Source organism: Micromonas pusilla, assembly GCF_000151265.4.
Source record: "Micromonas pusilla CCMP1545 genomic scaffold MICPUCscaffold_4, whole genome shotgun sequence".
Taxonomy (NCBI): Eukaryota; Viridiplantae; Chlorophyta; class Mamiellophyceae; order Mamiellales; family Mamiellaceae; genus Micromonas; species Micromonas pusilla.
The window spans coordinates 1,070,312-1,092,763 of NW_003315885.1; the positions used below are offsets into that span (position 1 = coordinate 1,070,312).

Here is a 22,452-nt window from a genome sequence, read left to right on the forward strand (position 1 = left end):
AACCGAGTCTACGAGCCTAGAGCCTATCAGCGCGACCGTCACTCATACCACCGCGACGGCGCCTCCCCGTTCTCACCGCTGCCGTTCAGTCTCTTCTTCCTGACCTTCCTCGGTGGCGACCCGATCACGGGCTTCTTCGTCATCAGATCCTTGAACGACCCGACGTGCGAGATGCTCTGCCGCGTGTGTCCGACGTTGCCAAACACCAAGTCCAGGACGTTCAGGTACTTGCTCTTGAACACCTCCCTCTCCGCGTTGTAGCAGTGCATTATCACCGCCGCGGCGAGGGCGAAGAGCGAGACGTCGTGCCGCCACCCGCTCACGCTTCTCGGGATCATGCCCCAGTCCAGAAGGCACAGCGTCCCCGCCTCCACGGCTCGGGACGCGCAGTAAATCCCGAGCTCCTGCCGCCGGCTCGGCTTCTCTATGAACGTCGCGAGGCCCGCGAGCGGGACGCCGCCGACGATCGTCCACCACCGCATGTCCCCCACGACTCTCTGCACGAGATCCGGCCCCAACCACGCGGACGCGCAGTACGCGGAGAGAAACGCGGAGGACCGCGCGACGCCCCCGGCGGCTCTCCACGCGAGCGTCTTCCCTCGCGGCCCCAACAGCTTCTTACGGTGCACGAGCACCGCGGGGAGGAGGTACAGCGGGAAGTAGATCGTCACCGACCGCGCGATGCTGCTGACGAAGAAGCGCGCGAAGTGCTCGATCGGGGACTGCCCCGGGTGTAACAGCGCGCCCCAGAGCTGCGGCCGCGCGCGAACCGCGGCGTCGAACGCGCGGCTCTCCGGGTGCGTGTTGTTCATCGCCGCGTGCTCTAACAACGCCCTCGCCGCGCGGTCGTTCTTGGGGTATAACGTCTTCGCCGCGTCCGTTAACGCCGCCGCGGTCTCCGCGCCCGGCCTCGCGACCGCGACCGCCTGCACCGCGCGGTAGTGGTGCACGCTCTTCCCGCCGTGTCGGTTCAGAAACCCGGCGTAGGGCCCTCTCAGCGCGTCCGGCTTTAAGATGAAGCACGACAGAATGACCGTCGCGGACGCCATCATCAGGCCGACGTCCGCGTGCGGGGACGCGAACGGCGCGAGCAGCCGCTCGACGCGCGGGTCCATCGGCGTCTCGTCGTCTTTCCGTCGGTTCAGCCCGCATCGAACGAGGAGGACCAACGATCGGAGCCAGATGTAGGTCGCGAGGCCGTAGTGCCTGCGCGCAGAGCCGCTGCCGCCTCGACCGACGCCGTCCGCGAGGAGGAGCGACGGCCCCGCGAGCGCGCCCGCGGCGGCGGCGCGCCATCGCTTGCTCTGCTGCTTCCCGTACGCGACGGCGAGGCCTTCGTCCGCGCTGACGTACACGAGCGCGAACGTCGAGAGAAACGACGCGAACGCCGCGGTATCGCGCAACGCGTCCCTCGTCGCGGCGGCCGTGAACCCCTTCTTCCGCGCGCGCGCGAGGAGCGCGAACGCGTTCAGGCCGCCCTTCAACGTCCCGCCGACCATCGCAGCGCGCGCGACGGACGTGAGGAGCCGCGTCAGCGCGCGCGAGGCGTCCGACGTCTCGTCCTCGGGCTCGATCTGATCCTCGATCGCGGGCGCGCCGAACACGCGCGCCCACGCGCTTCGGCCGACATCGAGCCACGCGGGGCGGTCCTCCGCGTCGCTCGCGCGGCGCGCGTCGTCGTCGTCGCGGCCGGAGACTTTGCTCAGGCGAGACGAGCGCGTGACGGGCGCCATCGCGCCGGAAGGTCTGCCGATCGGCGACGCTTCCCGTTCGTTCGTCGACAGGACGTCCAGGGCGCGCGCGCGCGTTTGAAAATTTTTAACGGGAGAACGAACAGTCGCGGCGACCGACGACGAAGGGCGCGCGATGAATAGCGATGTTCGCTCGTATTAAAACGTCGTCGTCGTTCGATCGTTCGATCGTTCGCTCGTTCGTTCGCTCGTTCGTCGCCCGCCCTCGCTCGCTCAGTTCGTCTGCGTCTCGACCATCTTCTCGCGGTACTCCACGATGTTCTCGTGCGTCAGCTTCACGAGCTCGCGGCGTTTCAACGGCTGCCGCGTGAACGGGCACGTGTCCTTCGTCGTCGGGTCCCTCAACACGCGGCACCACGTCTCGTACCCGGCGACGTGCCCGTACGGCGAGATGGTCGGCTCCTCGATCTGCATCTTCGTGAGGGGATCGATGAAACCCGGGAGCACGGGGGACTCGTCCTCGTCGTCGAAGTCGTCCTCGTCGTCGCCGTCCGTGTACTTCTTCGCGCCGCCGCCGCGGCTGCTCTTGCGGACGGCGTCGAACTTGACGCTGCACGTGTAGTTCTTGTCGCTTTTGTCCATGTCGGACTCGTCGCCCCACTTGGACTTCTTCGCCTTCTTCGCCTTCGGCGCCTTCGGCTTCTTCTCCTTCGGCGGCTTCGGTTCCTTCGGCGCTTTCGGCGGCTTCGGCGGCTTCGGAACCCCGGGCGCGCGTTCGAACCCTTTGTCCTTGAACCCGAACCGCAGCTTCCCGTCCTCGTCGACCATGTAGTTCGGGTCCTCCATCTTCCCTTGCGTGATCAGAGTGCGGTAGTAGTTGCTGCACTGGTACCCGACCTTCCCCGGGATGGACTTGCTGAACATGCCCCACTTGTAGTCCCTTCGGACCGGACACACGTACTCCTTGGTCTCGAACACTTTCATGAACAGCTCAGCCTCTTCCGTCGACCACCCCCCGGTGCTCTGCGCCTCCCCGGGTGCGTTGAACCTGTAGTAATACGCGTTCTCGTTGTTCGCGCGGTTGTTCCACGCCTTGAGTCGCGCGTCGGACCACCCGGCGAGTAAATCATCCGCGGCGTCCGTCGTCTCCGCGTCCCCGTCCGCGGCGCCGCCAGACTTCCCGCCCTCGTCCCCGGAAGAGTCCTTCTCCGGGGATGACGACCCGGAGTTGTCGTCCGCGGAGCCGCCGTTCGCGGCCGGAGCCGGAGCCTCCGCGGCGGCGGCGGCTTTCGCGGCCTCAATCTCTTCCTGCTTCTTCTTCATGGCCGCGAGCGCGTCGTCCAAACGTAAGCGCTTTTGCCCGTTCATGCTGTGCTTCTTCGCGTGTCGGATGTACCTGAAGCCGTGCTCGACCTCCTGGACCGGCTCCTCGTCCGGGTCGCTCTCCCAGTCGGAGACGTCGTCGTCGGACCGCGCGTTCTCGTCGTCGGAGTCGTCGGGGACGTCGCGGCGACGGCGAAGACGTTTCCGACGCTTCTCCAGGCGCTCCTCCACGAGCTTCTTGCCCCGACCCTTGAGCCGCTCCGCTTTCGCCTCGTCCCTGACCATGCTTCGAATCGCGGCGATGAACGCCTCGCCCTCGTCCTCCTCGGTCAAGCGGTCGCTCGCTTCGAACTCGTTGTTGTTGCACACGCGGAGCGCCATCTCGGCTTCCTTCTCGGTCAGCCCGATGCCCTCGTTCGCTAAGATGAGCTCGTCGATCTTCTGCTTCAGCGTCTTCTCCTCGAACGCTTTGAAGCGCGCTTGGAGCGCCTTGAGTCGCTCTTCGATGACCTTCTTCTGCTCCTCCGTGAGCTCGTTGTCGTCGTCGTCGCACGCGCCGTTCAGGAGCGCGTTCGTGTGGACGACGTTCCCCGCGTTCATGTTGTTCTCCCCGATCGTCGCGGGAGGGTTCATCACCGCCGCCATCGTGCGCGGATGCGGTCGCGTATCGGACTTCGCGCGTTTGCGGACGCGTCCGTGAGAAGAGAGTGCGCGCGCGACGCGTGTCTCCTCGTGCGCGTGCGAAGTGCGCGCGCGTTGTCCCGAAAGCGCGTCGACGCGAACAACGAGCATTTCGAATTTTCGAATTTTTTTTTTGCCGGACTGGCCGACCGACCGCGTATAAGTAGTTTTCACGTACTAAAACAGACTGAGATCTCATACAGAGGCCACCATCGGGGAGCTTTTTTTTCGCTGGCTTCGCGAACCTGGCATCCGCAGCTGTCGCTCGGATCTCACTCCTGATCGCGCTCGAGGGCGACATCGCGCACGAGGGACGCATCGAATCTCCCCCGCGTCGCTCGTATCGCGTCAACCTCGAGAATTCGCGCCGTCGCGACCGCGCGCGCGCGTGTCGACCCCGTGAGCGGCGTCGACGCGGAGAGAAGACGCGTCGAAAAAAACAGGGTGCATCGATTTGAAGCGCGGTCCGCATGAGCGTCCCGATGTCCGCGCCCCCCGCGTCGCTGCAGGTCGACGAGGTCGACGCTTTCATGTCCGGGATGGTCATCCACTACCTCGTCGGGGACGACGGCTCGCGGACGCAGGTCGTCGAGGTCGCGAAGAACGTCGCGCGCCACGGCGGCGTCGCGACGTCGTCGTACGACGCCCGACGCGTCACGCACGTCGTCTTGGAGGAGACCACGCTCGGCAAATCCGAGGAGCTGTACGCGCGCGCGACGAAGGACAAGAAGCGCGTCGTCTCGTGGGACTGGATCGAGGCGTGCCTGAAACAAGGCGCGCTCGTGCCCGTGGACGACAGCGCGCTGTATCGCCCGCCGCCGAGCGTGGACGGGCTCCCGGCGATGAAGGATCTCAAGGTGTGCGTCACCGGGTACACGGGCGACCGACGGACGCAGCTCATCAAGATCACGGAGCGTCTCGGCGCGGAGTACATGCGCGTTTTGGATCGGAAATCTACGCACTTGGTGTGCTACGAGTTTGAAGGCGCGAAGTGGGCGAAGGCGAACCAGACCGGCATACAACGCGTCGTCTCGCACGCGTGGCTCGAGGATTGCCTCAAGAAGTGGACCAGACTGCCAGAGGAGCCGTACACGCACAGGAGCGGGAAGGAAGAGGACGAGCTCGCGGCCGCGGCGTCGGACGACGTTCCGGACTCGCAGGAGGACGAGGAGGATCCCGACGTCGTGCCCGAGTCCGCGGGGGACGATTTCGTCACGGAGTTCACCGAGGGGTACCGCGCCGGCGCCGCCGCGACAGAGACGGCGCCGGGGACGATGCTGCGCGCGAGCGTCCCCGGGGTGGGCACGGAGACGCAAGACGCCGCGGGAGGTCTCGCGGACTTCGCCGCGAAGAAGACGATGGAGCCGCCGCCGACGCGCGCGCGGCGCCCGAGCTCGCAGCCGACGCCGAGCGAGAAGGAACAGGCGCTCGTCGGGAACGCGCTGACGTCCCCGGACTGGGCCGAGCTCGAACAGCGGCCATCGCAGCACGTCGAACGGAGCGAGCGGAACCGCGCGATGGATCCGGTTCTGAAAGCAGCGTGCGCGGACGGCGGCGCCCCGCCCGCGGATTTGGTGTCGTTCGCCGGCAGGGTCGGGGAGGCGGACCAAGTCGAGAAGGCGTTCGGAGGGCGGTTCGCGGACCTCAAGAGCGAGCGGTGGCACCGCTTCAACGACGCGGACGCGCCGCTCGCGGCGGACGATTTCGACGAGTTTTGCACCGCGATCGAAGAGGGGACGTGGTACCCCGAGGGCGTCGCGGAGTGCGAGCGGATTCGACTGCGAAAAGTCGTCGACGGCGAGCGCCGGTTTGAGATTTTACACGCGAAGCCTCGGGATATTCCGGAAGGGGTCACGATCACGTCCCTCCCGCGCGTGAGCGGTCGGTACCTCGCGTACTTGGACGAGAACGCGACGGAGGATGACGTCGAAGGGTGGATCAAACTCGCGAGGGACGCGGTGTCCAAGCGCGAACGCGGCCCGCTCGGCGCGGCGGTCATCTCCCGCCTGCGACTCGAAAAAGCGAAGCAGCCGCGCGAGAATTTCGACGACGACGTCGAGGACGCGTCGTTAGCGAGCTCCGACGCGCTCCTGACGACGTTCGTGGAGGTATACCTCCCGTTCGGGTTCATGATGGACCACTACGCGATCGTGGCGGCGATGAACGAGACGAACGACGAGCGCGCGGGGTACACGATTCAGCCGCGGGACGAGATCATGGTCTTACCCGCGCGCATGCCGGGGAACCTCCCGAACGTCACCGTGGAGTCCGTGGAGCGCCCGATAAGCGAGGTCATCCTCGGGTTCCACGAGCTCTTAGCCGGGCCGACGGAGCCGGACCCGACGCAGCGACCGGCGGCGAACGCGTTACCGAATGCCGCGGACACGTGGACGATCGATGTTGGGAACCGGATCTCCTTGGCCGCGATGCGCGCCGCGGAGGACGAGGAGGAGGAAGAAGAAGAAGTAGTAGAACACGGAAAGGACGCCGACGACGCGGACACGACCGTGCCGGTGGAGGACACGTTCGAGACCGCGAGGTCGGCATCGGGCGGGCGGAAGAAGACGGCGACGGCGTCCGCGGCGAAAGCCGCCGCCGCCGCCGCGGAGATTCTGTGCGCCGGGCGCAAGGAGAGCGAGGACGTGATCCATCGCGACATGGCGCGCGAGTTTGACGAGTGCCTCACGCAGAAGCAGCAAGAGGAGAGCGAGGCGCTGCCGATGAACGTCGACGAGGACGAGGACGAGGAAGCCCCTGTGGTGATGGCGAAGCGCGGGCGCAGACGGCAGGCGATTTTGACGCAAGATACGGGGGATAAGGCTGCCGTGGAAGCTGACGAGGAAGAGGAAGAGGAGGTCGCCGAGCCCGCGCCGAAGCGAGGCGGCCGCGCTCGCGCCGCGAAGACGCTCGCGGAGGCGCCCGCGCCCGCGACCCGACGCGGCGGAAGAAGAGCCGCCGCCGCCGATCCCGCGCCAGCGGCCGAACCCGCCGCGCGACCGAAGCGTGCCGCGCGAGGAGAAGCTGCCGAACCCGCGCCCGCGAAGAAACCCGCCGCGCCCAAGGCGAAGAAGCCGACGGCGGCGAAGAAGCCGACAGCGGCGAAGAAGCCGACGGCGGCGAAGGCTGTCGCCGCGCGCGCGGGCATCCGTCCTCGCATCGCTCTGAGCGGATTCCCGTCCGCGGACCTGACAAAGTACGGCGCGATCGCCGCGCGCCTGGGCGCGAGCGTGTGCGCGGGGCACGCCTGGGATTCGGCGACGACGCACGTCGTCTTCGGCCCGCGCGGGGGACGGTCGTGCAAGTTTCTCGCCGGCGCCGCGTCCCGCGTCCCGCTGCTGTCGCAGACGTTTTTGGACGCGTCGCGCGACGCCGGGAAGCTCCTCCCGGAGACGGAGTACTCGAAGCACGTGTGGCGAGGCGGAAGAGGCGCGGACATGGGGCTCGTGTCCCCGAACGCTGCGGCGCACTGGGCGCCCCGCGGCGGCGAGGAAGACGAGCTCCCGTTCGCCGGGCTGACCGTCGCGCTGGCGCCGTTTCCGTCCGCGAACCGCGAGGAGCGCGACATGCTCGCGACCGTGCTGCGATGCGGCGGCGCGAACATCGCGACGATCTCCGCGAAAGGGGAGGTGATGCCGTCGACCCCGGCGCCGGACGTCGCCGTCGTGGACGCCGGCGTCGTCCCGAGCGCCGGCGGCGGCGCGAAGGACGCCGCCGACGAGGCCCCCGGGCTCGCCGGGCGCGCCGCGAGCGCGGTCTCCGTCGTTCAAGGCGAGGCGTGCGTCTCCCCGGAGTTTTTCAAATCGTGGCTGTCGCGCCCGGGATCGGACTTGAGGCAGCACGTCCTCCACGGCGAGCTGAAGGGCGCGCTCGCGCTGACGTACCGCAAGAGCGTCGGGGCGGTCGGCGGCGCGGGGGCGGGGGGAACGGCGGCGAAGCCGTCGAGCGAGACGGCGAACGCGGCGAAGAAGAAGGCGCCCGCGGAAGTGAAGAGTAAGACGCCGGTGAATAAGCGCGCGGCGGAGCAGCCGGCGCCGTTGGTGAGCAAGCGCCGCCGCGCGCTCACAAGCCGTAACTGATGGATGACGAGTTTAGCGTATTTTTCATGTAATCCACACTCGGGAGCGAGTCTGCGCACGAACGACACCACGCGCGCGACTCGCTACGACCCGAGATTTAGACAGCGAGGAGGGAACACAAGCGCGGAGGTGAAGGAGTACGACTACTCGAGTTTTTCAAATGCACTTGGCAATTGTTACATGAATGTGCTGCCGGGCACAACTACCTAGCTAGGGGTCGACTGGCTAATAGTCGTCGACTACTTGGAAGGTAGTCCGCTCTTGATACAACAGTATTGGTACTAAACACGGTGAGTTAACACACACACAATTTAGTAGAAGCCGAAGCCGGACGCCGCGTTGGTGAGGACGTTGGCGTGGACCGGGTCCGCGACGTGCGCCTGCCAGTTGGCGATGGGGCCCTCCTGGGTGGCGAGGCCCTGCATGATGCAGCCGAGCCACGCGAACATGGAGAGGCGGCAGTGCTTGAGCTCCTTGATCTTGAGCTCCTCGAGGTCACCGGACTCGGCGAGGCCGAGGGGGTCGAAGCGGCCACCCGGGGAGACGTCACCGACGGTGAGCTCATCGAAGACCGGGTCGGAGAGGCCGGTGCGGTACGCCTCGGCGAGGCCGACGAGGACGACCTCAATGATGAGGACGTTCCAGAAGGACGGGTAGCCGGAGCCCTCCGGGGCGAGGGGCGCGACGGCGCCCGGGAACTTGTCCGCGACGGCGGTGCAGTCGTCCGGGGTGCAGAGGGTGCCCGCGGTGAACCAGGGGATGCCCGTGCCGTTCTCCGCCGCCCACGCGCCGGTCACGCCGAGCATCGCCCAGCGGCCGTGGATGACCTCACGCTCGGCGTTCTTCTCGGAGCCGAAGGGGATGATCGGGGACTCGCCGCCGCCCGGGTAGGTGCCGAACTCCGGGTAGATGTCCGCCTTGACGACGGTGGACACGGACTTGGCCTGTTTTGAGGAGGATTGAGGAGGGGAATGCGCGTCAGCGGCGTGTTTCCGGCGTCGGTTGTGGTCGCGGAAATCCAAAATATTTCCCGTCTTCAGGGACGCGCGGATTAGCGCGCGATGCGAGCGACGCGAGCGGGGAACGCACCGTGACCTTGGTCGCCTTGAGGGCGGCGACGGAGCCGGTGAAGGAGGAAGCAATGCAGGCCATTTTAGAAGATTTGATGTGTGTGTGTGAACGTGTGTTCGTGTGCGGGAGATGGCGAAAACTGAGCAATCGATCTTGCTTTTATAGCGCAGATTCGAGCAGACGAACGCTCGTTCGTCGAAAAAGATCCGCCACTGCGCAGATTTTTTCAAGCCGCGTTTCCGCCTGGTTTCCGCGGTTTATTAACTCGTCAATTCCCTCGACTCGACGCGCAATCGAAAAGTTGGGGTGAAAAAGCGTCCCGAATCCGAGCCGCTTCATTTTGGTTGGACGACGGTTTTTTCGACAAAAATGCGTAGGGATCGCTGAATCTACGAAATCCGTGACTGAAACGCATACGAGTTTCTTTGAAATTTCGCCAGCGTGTCGTCTTTGACGATTCGTCCGAGCTCGACGAGCGTTCTCATTCGCCAGCGGTTCGTACTCGATTCGCTTTTGCGAATATTGTCGCCAGATTTTCGCACATAAACAGTTGTTTTTCTCATTCTGTCGCCATCTCCCGCACACGAACACACGTTCACACACACACATCAAATCTTCTAAAATGGCCTGCATTGCTTCCTCCTTCACCGGCTCCGTCGCCGCCCTCAAGGCGACCAAGGTCACGGTGCGTTCCCCGCTCGCGTCGCTCGCATCGCGCGCTAATCCGCGCGTCCCTGAAGACGGGAAATATTTTGGATTTCCGCGACCACAACCGACGCCGGAAACACGCCGCTGACGCGCATTCCCCTCCTCAATCCTCCTCAAAACAGGCCAAGTCCGTGTCCACCGTCGTCAAGGCGGACATCTACCCGGAGTTCGGCACCTACCCGGGCGGCGGCGAGTCCCCGATCATCCCCTTCGGCTCCGAGAAGAACGCCGAGCGTGAGGTCATCCACGGCCGCTGGGCGATGCTCGGCGTGACCGGCGCGTGGGCGGCGGAGAACGGCACGGGCATCCCCTGGTTCACCGCGGGCACCCTCTGCACCCCGGACGACTGCACCGCCGTCGCGGACAAGTTCCCGGGCGCCGTCGCGCCCCTCGCCCCGGAGGGCTCCGGCTACCCGTCCTTCTGGAACGTCCTCATCATTGAGGTCGTCCTCGTCGGCCTCGCCGAGGCGTACCGCACCGGCCTCTCCGACCCGGTCTTCGATGAGCTCACCGTCGGTGACGTCTCCCCGGGTGGCCGCTTCGACCCCCTCGGCCTCGCCGAGTCCGGTGACCTCGAGGAGCTCAAGATCAAGGAGCTCAAGCACTGCCGCCTCTCCATGTTCGCGTGGCTCGGCTGCATCATGCAGGGCCTCGCCACCCAGGAGGGCCCCATCGCCAACTGGCAGGCGCACGTCGCGGACCCGGTCCACGCCAACGTCCTCACCAACGCGGCGTCCGGCTTCGGCTTCTACTAAGCGGTGCGTGTTCGCGCGTGCTTAGTTAGTTAGTTGTCTAGCAACGATGTGATGTGAGACGTGAAACAAGTGTTAAAGTAAAAAAACTTCGCGGCTCGCTTTCGACTCCTCGATGAACCCAACGAACCACCGATCAAGCGCGCGATGAAATTTCCCCTCGCTCCGCGCGTTCAAACTGAACAGAACGCGCGAAAACTCCCCGTCGATCGTGCTCCTCGTCCAATCCGACGCGCGCGGTCGCGGCCCGACGCACGCCGCCGGCGCGTCGCGTAGGAAACACTCGCGCCGCGCGCGAGATCCGATCGTCATGACCGAGAGCAAGGTGAACCACGCGGAGCTTCGTCGCGCGGTGAGAGACCTCCAGAACCGAGGTTTGCTCCACGCCGCGCGATGGGCCGCGGAGCAGCTGTACGGGCTCGAGGACGAGACCCCGGGCGAGGGCGGGGACGGCGCGACGCCGACGACGGCGTCGATGCGCGCGACGCCGACGACGGCGACGCCCGCGGCCGCGGAGGAGGACGACGACGACGCGATGGAGCTCGAGACGCCGCGGTCGGGGGCGAAGAAACCATCCTCCGACGCGACGCGCGCGGGCGCGGGCGGCGCGTCCGCGGGCGCGGAGTCGCGCTGGAGCGGCCGCGGCACGACCCCGGAGACCGCGGGCGACGATTACATCCTCGCGAAAGCGTACTTCGACCTCGGGGAGTACCGCCGCGCGTCGCATCAGCTCAGCGAGAATCGATCCTCCCTCGGACGATTCCTCAGGTACTACGCGCTGTTCCTCGCGGGGGAGAAGCGCAAGAACGAGGAAGCGCTCGAGGTCGGCGGCGTCGGCGGGACCGGCGCGTTCGGCCCGGGCGGCGCGGCCGCGGTCGGCGGCGGGACCGGCGGGACCGGCGCGTCCAAGCCCGTGACGGGGCCAAGCCCGCGCCCGAGGAAGGACGTCGCGAACAAAGAGCTGGATCCGATCCTCTTCGACCTGCCGATCATCGTCGAGGACGACCACCCGGACTCCTCGGAGACGTGCGACGACCCGTTCCTGCATTACCTCCACGGACTGTGCCTCATCGAGAAGGAGCGCAAGGACGAGGCGAAGCAGGCGCTGTGCGCGTCCGTGCGCGGGTACCCGTGTAACTGGTCCGCGTGGGAGGCGCTCATGCCGCTGTGCTCGACGTTGGACGAGGCCAACGCGTTGCCGCTGCCGACGCACTGGACGAAGAAGTGGTTCACCGCGGCGCTGCAGCTCGAGCTGCAGGATAATCGGAAAGGGTTGCAAGCGTACGCGCAGTTAGTCACGGAGATACCCGCGTCCGCGATCGGCGTCGTGCAGATGGCGGTCGGCCACTACAACATGCGAGAGTTCGACCGCGCGCAGAGCATCTTCGAGGACGTGTACCGCGCGGACCCGTACCGTTTAGAGGGCATGGACACGTACAGTAACATTTTGTACGTCAAAGAATCGAGCGCGAAGCTGAGCTACCTCGCGCACAGCGCGGTGCTGACGGACAAGTACCGCCCGGAGACGTGCTGCATCGTCGGCAACTACTACTCCCTCAAGGCGCAGCACGAGAAAGCCGTCGTGTACTTCTCCAGAGCGCTTCGTCTGAACTGGCGGTACCTCAGCGCGTGGACGCTCATGGGGCACGAGTACGTGGAGATGAAGAATCCAGCGGCCGCGATCGACGCGTACAGGCACGCGGTCGACATAAACCCGCGCGACTACCGAGCCTGGTACGGCCTCGGGCAGACGTACGAAATTCTGCAGATGCCGTATTACGCGTTGTACTACTACCAACGCGCGACGCGGCTGCGACCGAAAGACCCGCGGATGTGGTGCGCGATGGGGCAGTGCTACGAGAGCGACCAGCTGCAGATGACCGTCGCCGCGATTCGGTGTTACCAGCGGGCGGTGACGTGGAACGATATGGAGGGGATCGCGCTCGCGAAGCTCGCGAAGCTGCACCGCGACAGCGGAAACGCGAAAGCGGCGGCGCACTATTACCGCCTGAATCTCGTGCGTCTGGAGAACGAGGGCGCGGACACCGCGGAGATGGTCGAAGCGCTGCTGTATCTCGCGAACTTTTACAAAAAGCACGAGCGGTACCGCGACGCGGAGGCGTGCTGCATGCGTTTACTGGACTTCGCCGGACCCGCGAAGCAAGACGCGAAGGCGCTCTTGCGGGAGATTCATAACCTTCAGAACGTCGCGGCGGCGGCGGCGGCGGCGGGCGGGGGAGCGGGAGGCGGCGCGGGGGAGATCGAGGAAGCGGATCCCCCGATGGACACGTCGTGAGAGAGTAGAATAAGCTGGAATAACACATCGCGCTCGCCTATCGCGTCAACTCGTCTCTGAGCTCCATGAGCATCTTCCCGAGTAAGTTCCCGCCGCCGCCGTCTCTTCCGACGCCCCATATCGCGTCGTGGGGCGAGTCCTCGAGGACGTCCTTCCCTTTCGTCCCCACGAGAAGCGCCCGCGGAGCGTCGTGCCTCGAAAGTTTCGCTCTTAACGCCGCGCGCATGACGCCCTCTTTCTGCGCGGCCCAGTCCGCGCGAATCAGCTCCGGGCAGTGCTTCTGCGACGTCCGGCCGATCCTCGCGGCTTCCTCCGGGGACGCCGCCGCGCGTATCCGCTCCATCGCGTCCCTCGCCGCGGGCGCGTCCACGCCGCTGAATTTTTGCGCTTGGTAGAAGTGCTCCACTGTGGGCCACTCCACGTCCTCGTCGTCGCCGTCGACGGCGTCGACGCCGCGCCAGCTCTTCGGTGCGACGATCGAATGCGGTGAAAAGTTTGACAACGCGCCGTACCGGTCCCAACTCTTGTAGAACCTCACCTCTTTCGCGTCCGACGCGCGCATCGCGCTCGCGGCGCGCTCGACGACCGCGATCGGGTCCTCCGTCCACGGGTCCGCCTCCTCTTTCGCGCCCGCGCCCGCGAAGCCGTCGCCGTCGCCGTCGCCGTCGCCGTCGCGTTTCAGCCGACCAGACGTGTTGACCGCCGGGAGGTACCCGCTCAGTAAAACGTCCCGCCCGTGCGTGGAGAGGGCGAGCCCGCGCAGGGTCATCGCGTCCGTCATGAGATCCAGACCGGTCTCCCCCACCGGCGACGGCGCGGGGCCGCCGGAGCTGCCGATTATCTTCGGCGCGATGAACGCCATGACGTGATGGATGACGCCGTCGTTCAACGCGGGCGCGGCGAGGCCGCCGCCGCACTCCCAAAACAGCTGCAAGTACCCGCGCTTCCCGCAGTACTCCGCGACCGCGCTCGGGGTCAAATCGTCGAACTCGATCACCTCCACGCCGAGCTCGCGGAGCTGCGCTTGAAACTCCGGCCTCGCCCCCGTCCGCGTCATCACGATCGTCGGCGCCTCCGACGTGTCCCACAAATTCGTCCTCGGCTTCCTTCGCTTCTCCGCCCTCGCCGCCGCCATCTCCCCGTCGTCGCCGTCGTCCTGCGTGTCGTACGTCCCGAGGCCGTAGTTCTCCTCCTCCACCCCGGGGAGGTCCATCGTCCGCGACAGAACCACCCGCGCGGGGAGGTGCCCGTCCTTCCTTCGAGTCGTGAGGTTAGGGTTATCCCTCCGCACCGTCGAGCCGCCGACGACGACGGCGTCGCTCCGCGCGCGCTCCGCCCACACCGCCCCTCGCGCGGTCGGCCCGGTGACCCACGAAGAGTGCCCGCTCGTCGTCGCGATCTTCCCGTCGACCGTCATCGCGTACTTCAGGACGCTGAACGGTCGCCCCGTGGCCACGCGGTACAGCAACGCGCGGTTGCGAGCCCTCGCCGCCGCGACCACCTCCCTCGTCGCCGCGCGCAGCATCTCCCCCTCGCGCGACGCCCCGGACGCCTCTCCGCGCTGCTTCGCTTCCTCCTCCCTCTCGTCGAGGTCGTCGTCGCCGAGGACGACGACGTGGACGCCGCGCGCGCGCAGGGCGTCCACCGCGGCGTGACGCGTCCCCGGTATCGGATGCGCGATGCCGATCACGACGCGCGTCACCCCCGCGCGATGCAGCGCGTTCACGCCCGCGTCCTCGCCCGCGTCGTTCCCGTGCACGGGCTCGAGGTTTAAATACGCGCATCCCCCCGCGGCGCCGCCGTTCGCGGCGTCCGCGGCGAGGACCTCGGCGCGCGCGCCGCCTTGCCCGAGCTGGAACGTCTCCGCGACGACGCCGCCGTCGGCGGCGACGAGGACGCATCCGCTCTTCGGGTGCGGCTGCGTCAGGCCGTCGGACTCGCCCGCGAGCTCGACGGCGCGCGCGACGTGCTCGAGGTCGGCGAGCGTCACGTCGTTCGCGCCGCTCGCGGCGTCCGCGGCGGCCGCGCCGAGCCGCGCCGAGCGACGGCGAGACGAGGGTTGACGATGAAGATGACGACGGCACGCCCGGCGCGTCAGCGACGTCGTCGCCTGGCTCGCGCTCGCCGCGCGGTTCGCGGCGAGCGCGTCCATCTTCCCTTCCTCTCCGCTTCCGAACGCGCGAGCGGCCGCGCGGGGAAACGCGGGGAGGTCTCGCGCCGCCGGCGCCTCCGCGTCGTCGACTGTGACCGCGGTTCCCTCGGATACGGCGCGGTGCGGCTGCGGCTGCGGTGACTCATCATCAATGTTCGTTCGACATTCGTTCCCCGCGCACACGCACCCCGCGTCCTCGCCGCGCGAGGAGACAAATCAATCGTCGCGATGCCCGGCATCGACGGCGACGCCTACGTCGTCACCCCCGAGCAGATCGAAGCCTTCGAGCGCGACGGGTACGTCCACCTCCCGAACGTCCTCACCGAGGACGAGATGCGCGAGGTGGAGGAGCCCGCGATGCGATTCATCCGCGGCGAGGTCGTCCCAGAGGGGAAGGACCTGTGCGACATGTCCGGCGCGACGGACCGCACCCCGGACGAGTACACGGTCTTCAACGCGATGCTCCCGCGGCGATACATGCCGAGCATGCGAGGAAACATCTTCGAGCGGCGGACCGCGTCGATCGCGACGCAGCTGCAGCGGGGCAAAAACATGGCGATCGACTACGACCAACTCCTGGCCAAGCGTCCGTCGACGTCGGACTCGATATTCGCGTGGCACCAGGACATGGCGTACTGGCCGCCGCTCGAGGAGGACCCGTCCACGTGCACGTGCTGGATCGCGATCGACGACAGCACGGTCGAGAACGGCTGCATGCGGTTCCTCCCGGGGAGCGGCATGGAGAAGGAGCTGCGCGCGCACGCGCCCGTCAAGTTGAAAGGCGGCGACCGCGCGGACGACGAGAGCTCGCACGCGCTGTGCACGACGCTCACGGCGGAGGACGAGACGCGCGTCCGGCTCGTGCCAATCAAGCGCGGGGACATCACCGTGCACGACGAGCGCGTCGTCCACGGCAGCGGGCCGAACGGGAGCGACGGGTGGCGGCGGGCGTACGTGCTCGCGTACAGGACGAAGGACGTCGTGGACGAGGAACGGAGGCTGGGATTCACGCACTCGCACAACGACGCGTACAACTGGGACGCGTTTCACGCGTGGCAGGAGAAAGCCGCTTCGGCGTAGGTGTTGTAGTCGAGGTATATACGTGTCGTGTTTGTTATTTGATAGGGAGGGAGCGTCGCGGTTCAAGAACTTTGTTCAAATCGTATTCATCAAAAGACAATTTTCTTTTTTTTCTTTTTCCGAGTGCCGCGAGTCGGGCTAGGTCGTCGCGACGTGCACTTTTAAGCACGTTTACACACGGTCACATCTGTTCTACCACCAGTCCTCACGAGAGGACACGCTGTTGCTTTTGGGAGGCGACGCCACACCGCCCGAAACCGTAATAGTATACGGTTCCCGTCGACCGTATTCGCTCGGGAACCAAAGAATCAACTCGACGAGAAGACAAACCAACTCAGACGGAAGCGAAGAGCTTACGCGTACGCCGCCTCGCGCGCCTCCCTGCTGCTCTTCTTCACCTTCTTCTTCGTCTTCTTCACCTTCTTCACCGTCTTCTTCTTCGTCGGCTTCGCGGCCGGCTTGATCGTCGTCGCGTGCATCGGGAGCCCGAGCGCGATCACCCGCGTCATGTCCCCAAAGTGGTTGTTCGCCAACCTCCCGAGCCCCGTCGCGGTGATCGCGGACGCGAGCGTCGTCAGACGCTCCGTCATCCACCTGTCCGCGCCGCCGATGAGCTGATACCGCAGGTTGCAGGACAACCCGAGGTACGCCCCCATCCCGAGCATGGACGTCTTCAGGTCCGGCACGGGCAACGCCGGCTCGAACCCCTCCCCGCGCGTGGACACCAACGCCTTGTTGACGCCGTGGAACAACCCGCCGGTGATCGCGCCGAGGGCGGACAGCTCCGTCGCCTTCTTCGCGACCGACGCCGCGCGCATGCCCATGGTGTACTGCCTCAGAGGCCCGCACTTATCGAACGCGTTGTTCGGGATCGAGTCCATCACCCGCTGCCACCCAAACTTGTGCTGCGCGCCAAACGACCGCGTCGGCGTGAGGCACCAGACCGTCATCGCGTTCGCGAGCGACAGCTGTATGACGTTCGCGGCGGCTAAGTCCCACTCCTCCTTGAGACGGTCGCCTCTGTGCGCCGCCTCGTACGCGATCGCCCCGCCGATCGTCACCACTTGCTCGAACCCGAGCTTCCACAGAAACGCCGGGTCCGCCATGAGGCGGCCCACAAACGCCCGGCTCACCGACGACGGCGTGCTCCTGCTCACCGCGCGCACGATGCTCGGTCGCACGTCCACGGACATGAACCTCACGAGCTGCATCGACGACACGATGCCCATCTCGATCGCCATGCGAATCGCGTACGGGACGTCGGTCAGCGTGCGAAACCACTCCTGGAGCACGGCGTTGATGGCGTCGCGCTCGTACGTCTCTCCGATGGGCGACCGCGTCGTGAGGAAGGAGTCGTCCCCGCCCTCGTCGTCGCCCTCGTCGAAGTAGTCGTCGTCGTCGCCCTCGTCGCCGTCGCCGCCGCCCCCGCCGTTCTTGATCCCGCCGGGGGGCATCCCGCCGCCGCCGTTATCCGCGAGCTTCGGGCTCGACACGGAGATCTGCTGCGACGTGTCCATCCCAGTCTTCTCGAGCGTCGCGGCGCCGCCGCCGCCGAGCTGCCTGCCGATCTTCGCCATGGACGGCGCTTGCATGGCCGCGTTGAACGTGCCCTGCGCTCTGTCGGTGGACTGCGAGAGGGAGGAGAGAAGGGAGACGACGTCGTCAGAATCAGAATCGGGCGGGTGAAGAAATCGCCCCGCGCGTGTCGCAAAGCGTCGTCGACCACGACGCCGCAATTGGGGCTTCATCTGGCGCGGGGAACCGCGCGCCGGCGGCGACGCGACGCGGGTTCGAGCGCGCGGACGCTTCGCGACGTTCGGGAAACGAGCGAAGGAAGCGAAAACGCGGGTTTCGAGGGAAGCGCACCTCGCCGGAGCGGTCCGCGACGCCGGACTCCGCGTGCACCCTCACGGAGGCGCGCGAGCGAGCGGAAACCTTCGTGAGCCGTACGCGCGAGGCGTTCCGGAAGTGCACCCCGAGCGGGTCGAAGCGAACGACCGGAGCAGCCTTCGGCGTGCCGCGGGACGCGAGGACGTTCTGCCGAGTCCTCGCGCGGGTTTGACCGACGCGAGACGCGGCGGTCATCCGCGGAAGCGCGGCTTGAGCGGCCATGCCGGAGGATTCAGCCGCGAGCGGAAGAATCTGCGGTGCCGGTTTCGCGACCGGAAAAAAGTCGAGGCGCGCTGTGGAAGCGGCGGCGCTGCGACGTGAACGACGCTCCGCGGAACGGAGGCGGCGTGCGAGAACCTTCTTGAGGTCTCGTCGACGGAGTCTTGTACTCGGTCGAGGTCGTGGGGGGGCGCGGTCGCGAGATGCGAAGAGTGAGATTCGACGGCGAATTCATGCGCCTTTTGCTTCCAAGGACGGCCGTAGAAGATTGGCGAATGCGGCCAGGAGATCGTTATCTTCGTCGCTTTTGAGATTGTTACCTCGTCGACTTTTTCGTATGCGACCCAGTCTGAGTACGAGTACGTTTTCGTCGAGTACGCGGATTTTTCTCGCCAACCTGGCCGCCGACCGCGGGAGGCAAAGTCGGCGCGTCCGCGCGTCCGCGCCGTCACTCGAGCTGCGACGCACGGAAAGGCATGTCCGCCGTCGCCTCAGCACGACTCTCGATCGCCGCGCGCTCTTCTCGCACCTCCCGCGTCGCGTTCTCCTCCACCCGCGCCGCCGCGCCGTCGACGCGCCGTTCCCGCCGCGCGTCCACCGCGGTCGCGATGGCGTCCGCCGCCCCCGCGTCGCCGCCGACGTACCTCCTCCTCACACTGGACTACGTCGAGGACATCTTAGAGAAGCGCGACCCGTACCGCGCGGAGCACATCGCGGGCGCGAAAGCGCAGGAGGCCGCGGGGAAGTGCGTCTTAGCCGGCGCGCTGCAGAACCCCACGGACAAGGGCGTGTTCGTGTTCAAGGATTGCGACGAGGCGTACGTCAAGGCGTTCGTAGAGGGCGACGCGTACTACAAAGCCGGGCTGGTTCCGGGGTACACGATACGGCCGTGGATGATCGTCGTGGGGGCGTGAGCGAGCGACGGGCGCGTGCGGTGAGGATCTCGCGCGTGGGGGGTGCGGCGCGTTTACGTCGTCGTCGTCGTTGTTATTCCACGTTTTGCTTCATCATGCAGAGAGTTCAGCCGTACCAGACCACACGCGCAACGTCAACGACGCGCTGCGCTACCTCGGGTTCCATTTCGCGACAGATATTCTTCGCGAATTCTTCATCGCACTCTGGAAGGGTATTGACGAGCTCAACAGTGGCCATTTCTGCAGCTTTGCAGGTTGAGTGAGGATGAGGTTGCGATGTCGCCGCTTTGAGCCACCACTCGACCGCGGTGTGCACGTCCCGCGTCACTCCCTCGCCGTAGTAGTAGCAGCGCCCAAGTCGAAGCTGAGCGTTGGGGTCGCCATCTTCCGCCGATTTACGATACCACGATACCGCCATCTCAGAATCCTCTTCCACGCCGCTGCCGTACTGGTAGCAATACCCCACTCTCCACATGGCGCAGCTGAGACCCTGCTCGGCGGCTTTCGTAAACAGCGCAACCGCTTTCTTCGCGTCACGCGGCACGCCGGCGCCGTCGCGGTAGAGCGCCCCGAGATGGTCCTGAGCCTCGGCGTTACCCTTCTCCGCGGCGATTTCGTACCATTCAGCCGCGATTGATCGGGGGTGGCCGTCTACCACGCGTACTCTTGCCCTCGCGCCCCAAACGCCTGCGTTGTGGAGATAGAGACGGGCTGCGTCCTCTGAAGCGAAGTCAAACAAACGGGCGAACCGAAGCGCGTCCACCGCGTCTCCTCCCGTCGCCGCCCTTCGGAACCACTCGAGCGCCTTCCGATGGTTCGAACGATTCGCGGGTTCGAGAAACGCCTCCCCAAACTTCCACATCACCGCACGGCTGGGAAACGACGCGTCCCGTCGCGACGCGTCGCGCCACACCTTGGAGACCGCGGAGAGCTTCAGCCTGTCTCTGAGGTCTCTCACGTGCGTGAACACGAGACACGCGAGGTCCTCGGTCACGTCGAAGCTCGGCGCGTCGGGATCTGGGGCGGGGAGCGCGCTCATGACTTCACGACGACGCGGGGGGAGGTCGGATCGTGATCACACCGTCGCGGGGGCGGTCGCGTTGTGCGGCTGGAAAGAGGGGTCGTTGTCGTTGTCGTCGTCGTCTTTTCCCGCGGTCGCCGGTCCGTCGGTCAAATCAGCCCATCCGGCGCTTCGCCGTCGGTCAGTTGGGAGAAGTGCGGGACAGTTTGACCGGCTGGCCCGATCAAGGAGAGGTCGTCGGTCGAGTCGAAAAGCCGACGCTTCGCCACCGCGCGAACACTCCTTCGCGCGCGAGAGCTTCCACCGGACGACGACGGGACCGCGCCACATCGCCACGGCATGGGTCTTCTCAGCCTTCTTCGGCGACTCAAAAAGTCAGGCGGCGAGGTGCGTCGTCGTCGCCGTCTCCTCCGCGCGCTCGCGCGACTCGATCTCGCTCGGCGTTCGGCGGGGGAACGAGTTTTCCATCGCGCGCGGCTCCCGCGCCGCGTCGTCGTCGCGCTCGGCGTCCACGGGATCGTTCCGCGCGCGTCGACGCGCTCGATGCGATCCCGCGCGTCGTGCGAAGCGATATCGACCGGCTTCGGCGGCGATCTCGTCGTCCTCCACGGCGAACCCGCGTCGCGCGGCCCGCGCGGAGTGACGCTCGAAACGGACCCTTCCGTCCGTCTCTCGTCCGTCCAACATCGTATTCCACTCGCCGCCCGCCGGCCGCGACGGATGATGAACCGACGGACGCCTCCCCAACCCACCCCTCCAAACGCAGGCCCGCATCCTCATCCTCGGCCTCGATAACGCGGGGAAGACGACCATCTTGAGGAAACTCTCCGAGGAGGACATCACGACGACGACGCCGACGCAGGGGTTCAACATCAAGTCCATCCTACACAACGGCTTCAAGCTCAACGTGTGGGACATCGGCGGACAGAAGACGATCCGACCGTACTGGCGGAACTACTACGAGAACACGGAGGCGCTGATCTACGTCGTGGACGCCGCGGACCGTAAGCGCGTCGACGAGGCTGGGTTCGAGCTCGCGGAGATTTTAGGCGAGGACAAGCTCGCGACGGTGCCGCTGCTCGTGTTCGCGAACAAGAGCGATCTCATCACGGCCCTGAGCGCGGACGACGTCGCGGAGAGCCTGTCGCTCTTTAACATCAAAGATCGGCCGTGGCAGATCCAGGCGTGCAGCGCGAAGAAAGGGGACGGGCTAGAGGAGGGGTTGCAGTGGGTGGTGAAGCAGGTGAAGTGATGCTATCGCCGTCGTATCTATCTAACGGGTTGTATCTAGACGCAGCGGGAGGGAACTAAGCTACCTGACGCCGCCCGCGGCACCCTCCGCTACAGGAGGTGCGCGCGTATCGCCGCGGCTATCGGCTTCGCCGGCCTCTTGTGCGCGATCCCGACGATCCTCGTCTTCTCCTCGCCGTCGCGCATCAACAGAAACGTCGGCACGGTCTCGACGCCGAGCGCGTCGACGGCGTCGTCGTCGAGCGCGTCCACGTCCACGCTCACGAACGCCACGTCCGGGAACGCCCCGGAGAGGTCCGCGAACTTGGGCTTGAACCTCTCGCACGGCGCGCACCAACTCGCGGTGACGTTCACGACGATCCGAGGGGACGCGGCGAGCGCCGCGCGGAGCGTGGGACCGTCCATCGCGCTCGCGGGCGCGGACGACGTCGCGCCGATGGCGGGTCTCGACGACGCCCCGGCGTCGCGTCCGCGCGGGCGTCGCCGCGCGCCCGTGCGCGCGTCGCGGACGTCGCACCCGAACGCGCCCGAGCTCGACGCCGCGCCCGCGTCGTCGTCCGCGCGGCGCGACGTCGCGACGATGGACGAGGTCGCGGGCGCGGCCCACCACGGCGCGGCGCCCGCGTCCATCGTAGTGCGCGCGAGAGATCGCGCTGACAGCAGAAAAAGAACGCGCGATGACGACGACTGCGACTACACCGACTCGACCGGCTACGCTAGCTAGAGCCTATCTACGACGACGCCGGGGGAAACACCGCGACCCAGTAATGCCCGGGGACGTCCTCCCTCAGCTGCTGCAGCGCGGGGAGGTACACCCCCCGCGAGCACGCGCGCACGGTCCCGTTCGCGACGAGCGTCGCGTCGCTCGAGTACTTCCTGAAGTCAGCCTCGATCGTCCGCCTCCACTTGGACGCCTTGTCGACGTCGTTCACCGCGTTCTTGTCGTGCTTGTTGTGCACGCTCGGGTCCAGCGCGGTGATGTCCACGAGGATGAGCGGCTCGGAGTCGCGCTCCTCGCGTTCCTCCTCCCTCGCCTTCGCCTCCGCCGCCTTCGCCTCCGCGTCTTTTCTGGCGTCCGCCTCGCGCTTCGCCCGCGCGCGCTCCTCCGCCGCCGCTTTCGCCTCCGCCGCGGCGATCGCCTCGCTGTCCACCCTCGCGAACGTTCCCTCCTCCGGGATGTCCCACGAGTCGTCCGAGTCGGACATGACCTCTCGGCCGCGGCGCGGGAGGCGCGCGAGGCTGTGCGCGAGGCGAGCGACGCTTTCGCGCCTGATGCGTCAGTGCGACATTATTTTTCGCGTTCACCGACGCTGACTTCAAATGCGCT

General features: G+C 66.5%; 14 protein-coding genes across 14 annotated transcripts; 6 read left to right on the forward strand and 8 right to left on the reverse strand.

Moving 5' to 3' along the window:
• Nucleotides 1–38: 38 nt before the first annotated feature.
• On the reverse strand, nucleotides 39–1,733 carry MICPUCDRAFT_57419 (uncharacterized protein; the record flags this gene model as incomplete). The annotated part of the gene is made up of 1 exon (XM_003058146.1): nucleotides 39–1,733. One exon carries the CDS (start codon nucleotides 1,731–1,733, stop codon nucleotides 39–41), a length of 1,695 nt encoding a protein of 564 aa, XP_003058192.1.
• Nucleotides 1,734–1,964: 231 nt separating this feature from the next.
• Nucleotides 1,965–3,659, reverse strand: MICPUCDRAFT_57420 (myb family protein; the record flags this gene model as incomplete). Its single annotated transcript, XM_003058147.1, has 1 exon — nucleotides 1,965–3,659. The coding sequence occupies one exon, from the start codon at nucleotides 3,657–3,659 to the stop codon at nucleotides 1,965–1,967; it is 1,695 nt and encodes a 564-aa protein (XP_003058193.1).
• A 506-nt stretch (nucleotides 3,660–4,165) lies between these two features.
• Nucleotides 4,166–7,771, forward strand: MICPUCDRAFT_39409 (uncharacterized protein; the record flags this gene model as incomplete). Its single annotated transcript, XM_003057772.1, has 1 exon — nucleotides 4,166–7,771. The coding sequence occupies one exon, from the start codon at nucleotides 4,166–4,168 to the stop codon at nucleotides 7,769–7,771; it is 3,606 nt and encodes a 1,201-aa protein (XP_003057818.1).
• A 151-nt stretch (nucleotides 7,772–7,922) lies between these two features.
• Nucleotides 7,923–8,965, reverse strand: LHCP2.4 (prasinophyte specific chlorophyll a/b-binding protein, chloroplast precursor). The gene is made up of 2 exons (XM_003058148.1): nucleotides 8,861–8,965; nucleotides 7,923–8,715 (listed from the first exon to the last, which is right to left on the reverse strand). The coding sequence occupies exons 1-2, from the start codon at nucleotides 8,921–8,923 to the stop codon at nucleotides 8,083–8,085; spliced, it is 696 nt and encodes a 231-aa protein (XP_003058194.1). The 5' UTR covers nucleotides 8,924–8,965; the 3' UTR covers nucleotides 7,923–8,082.
• A 451-nt stretch (nucleotides 8,966–9,416) lies between these two features.
• LHCP2.5 (prasinophyte specific chlorophyll a/b-binding protein, chloroplast precursor) lies at nucleotides 9,417–10,402 on the forward strand. Its single transcript, XM_003057773.1, has 2 exons — nucleotides 9,417–9,527; nucleotides 9,673–10,402. Exons 1-2 carry the CDS (start codon nucleotides 9,465–9,467, stop codon nucleotides 10,303–10,305), a joined length of 696 nt encoding a protein of 231 aa, XP_003057819.1. The 5' UTR covers nucleotides 9,417–9,464; the 3' UTR covers nucleotides 10,306–10,402.
• A 435-nt stretch (nucleotides 10,403–10,837) lies between these two features.
• Nucleotides 10,838–12,598, forward strand: MICPUCDRAFT_15779 (uncharacterized protein; the record flags this gene model as incomplete). Its single annotated transcript, XM_003057774.1, has 2 exons — nucleotides 10,838–11,151; nucleotides 11,242–12,598. 2 exons carry the CDS (start codon nucleotides 10,838–10,840, stop codon nucleotides 12,596–12,598), a joined length of 1,671 nt encoding a protein of 556 aa, XP_003057820.1.
• A 37-nt stretch (nucleotides 12,599–12,635) lies between these two features.
• On the reverse strand, nucleotides 12,636–14,750 carry MICPUCDRAFT_15833 (uncharacterized protein; the record flags this gene model as incomplete). Its single annotated transcript, XM_003058149.1, has 4 exons — nucleotides 12,636–13,219; nucleotides 13,286–13,700; nucleotides 13,797–14,082; nucleotides 14,149–14,750. 4 exons carry the CDS (start codon nucleotides 14,748–14,750, stop codon nucleotides 12,636–12,638), a joined length of 1,887 nt encoding a protein of 628 aa, XP_003058195.1.
• A 228-nt stretch (nucleotides 14,751–14,978) lies between these two features.
• MICPUCDRAFT_57426 (uncharacterized protein) lies at nucleotides 14,979–15,830 on the forward strand (the record flags this gene model as incomplete). Its single annotated transcript, XM_003057775.1, has 1 exon — nucleotides 14,979–15,830. One exon carries the CDS (start codon nucleotides 14,979–14,981, stop codon nucleotides 15,828–15,830), a length of 852 nt encoding a protein of 283 aa, XP_003057821.1.
• A 63-nt stretch (nucleotides 15,831–15,893) lies between these two features.
• MICPUCDRAFT_33074 (uncharacterized protein) lies at nucleotides 15,894–18,142 on the reverse strand. Its single transcript, XM_003058150.1, has 2 exons — nucleotides 17,697–18,142; nucleotides 15,894–17,458 (listed from the first exon to the last, which is right to left on the reverse strand). The coding sequence occupies exons 1-2, from the start codon at nucleotides 17,940–17,942 to the stop codon at nucleotides 16,184–16,186; spliced, it is 1,521 nt and encodes a 506-aa protein (XP_003058196.1). The 5' UTR covers nucleotides 17,943–18,142; the 3' UTR covers nucleotides 15,894–16,183.
• A 405-nt stretch (nucleotides 18,143–18,547) lies between these two features.
• MICPUCDRAFT_57428 (uncharacterized protein) lies at nucleotides 18,548–18,853 on the forward strand (the record flags this gene model as incomplete). The annotated part of the gene is made up of 1 exon (XM_003057776.1): nucleotides 18,548–18,853. One exon carries the CDS (start codon nucleotides 18,548–18,550, stop codon nucleotides 18,851–18,853), a length of 306 nt encoding a protein of 101 aa, XP_003057822.1.
• Nucleotides 18,854–19,133: 280 nt separating this feature from the next.
• On the reverse strand, nucleotides 19,134–19,475 carry MICPUCDRAFT_7727 (uncharacterized protein; the record flags this gene model as incomplete). Its single annotated transcript, XM_003058151.1, has 1 exon — nucleotides 19,134–19,475. A coding segment is annotated over one exon (342 nt), but the record flags the coding sequence as incomplete, so codon positions are not given.
• A 738-nt stretch (nucleotides 19,476–20,213) lies between these two features.
• On the forward strand, nucleotides 20,214–21,126 carry MICPUCDRAFT_45465 (uncharacterized protein; the record flags this gene model as incomplete). Its single annotated transcript, XM_003057777.1, has 2 exons — nucleotides 20,214–20,261; nucleotides 20,641–21,126. 2 exons carry the CDS (start codon nucleotides 20,214–20,216, stop codon nucleotides 21,124–21,126), a joined length of 534 nt encoding a protein of 177 aa, XP_003057823.1.
• An 89-nt stretch (nucleotides 21,127–21,215) lies between these two features.
• MICPUCDRAFT_57431 (uncharacterized protein) lies at nucleotides 21,216–21,755 on the reverse strand (the record flags this gene model as incomplete). Its single annotated transcript, XM_003058152.1, has 1 exon — nucleotides 21,216–21,755. One exon carries the CDS (start codon nucleotides 21,753–21,755, stop codon nucleotides 21,216–21,218), a length of 540 nt encoding a protein of 179 aa, XP_003058198.1.
• A 101-nt stretch (nucleotides 21,756–21,856) lies between these two features.
• Nucleotides 21,857–22,330, reverse strand: MICPUCDRAFT_57432 (uncharacterized protein; the record flags this gene model as incomplete). The annotated part of the gene is made up of 1 exon (XM_003058153.1): nucleotides 21,857–22,330. One exon carries the CDS (start codon nucleotides 22,328–22,330, stop codon nucleotides 21,857–21,859), a length of 474 nt encoding a protein of 157 aa, XP_003058199.1.
• Nucleotides 22,331–22,452: the final 122 nt, after the last annotated feature.

What these genes read in the sequence shown, in the direction of transcription:
- MICPUCDRAFT_33074 (XM_003058150.1), bottom strand. Translation starts at nt 17,942, where the DNA reads ATGGCCGCTCAAGCCGCGCTTCCGCGGATGACCGCCGCGTCTCGCGTC. An exon ending in TCGCGGACCGCTCCGGCGAG is followed by an intron (nt 17,459 to 17,696) that starts GTGCGCTTCCCT and finishes TCCCTCTCGCAG; the next exon opens with TCCACCGACAGAGCGCAGGG.
- LHCP2.5 (XM_003057773.1), top strand. Translation starts at nt 9,465, where the DNA reads ATGGCCTGCATTGCTTCCTCCTTCACCGGCTCCGTCGCCGCCCTCAAG. An exon ending in TCAAGGCGACCAAGGTCACG is followed by an intron (nt 9,528 to 9,672) that starts GTGCGTTCCCCG and finishes TCCTCAAAACAG; the next exon opens with GCCAAGTCCGTGTCCACCGT.
- LHCP2.4 (XM_003058148.1), bottom strand. Translation starts at nt 8,923, where the DNA reads ATGGCCTGCATTGCTTCCTCCTTCACCGGCTCCGTCGCCGCCCTCAAG. An exon ending in TCAAGGCGACCAAGGTCACG is followed by an intron (nt 8,716 to 8,860) that starts GTGCGTTCCCCG and finishes TCCTCAAAACAG; the next exon opens with GCCAAGTCCGTGTCCACCGT.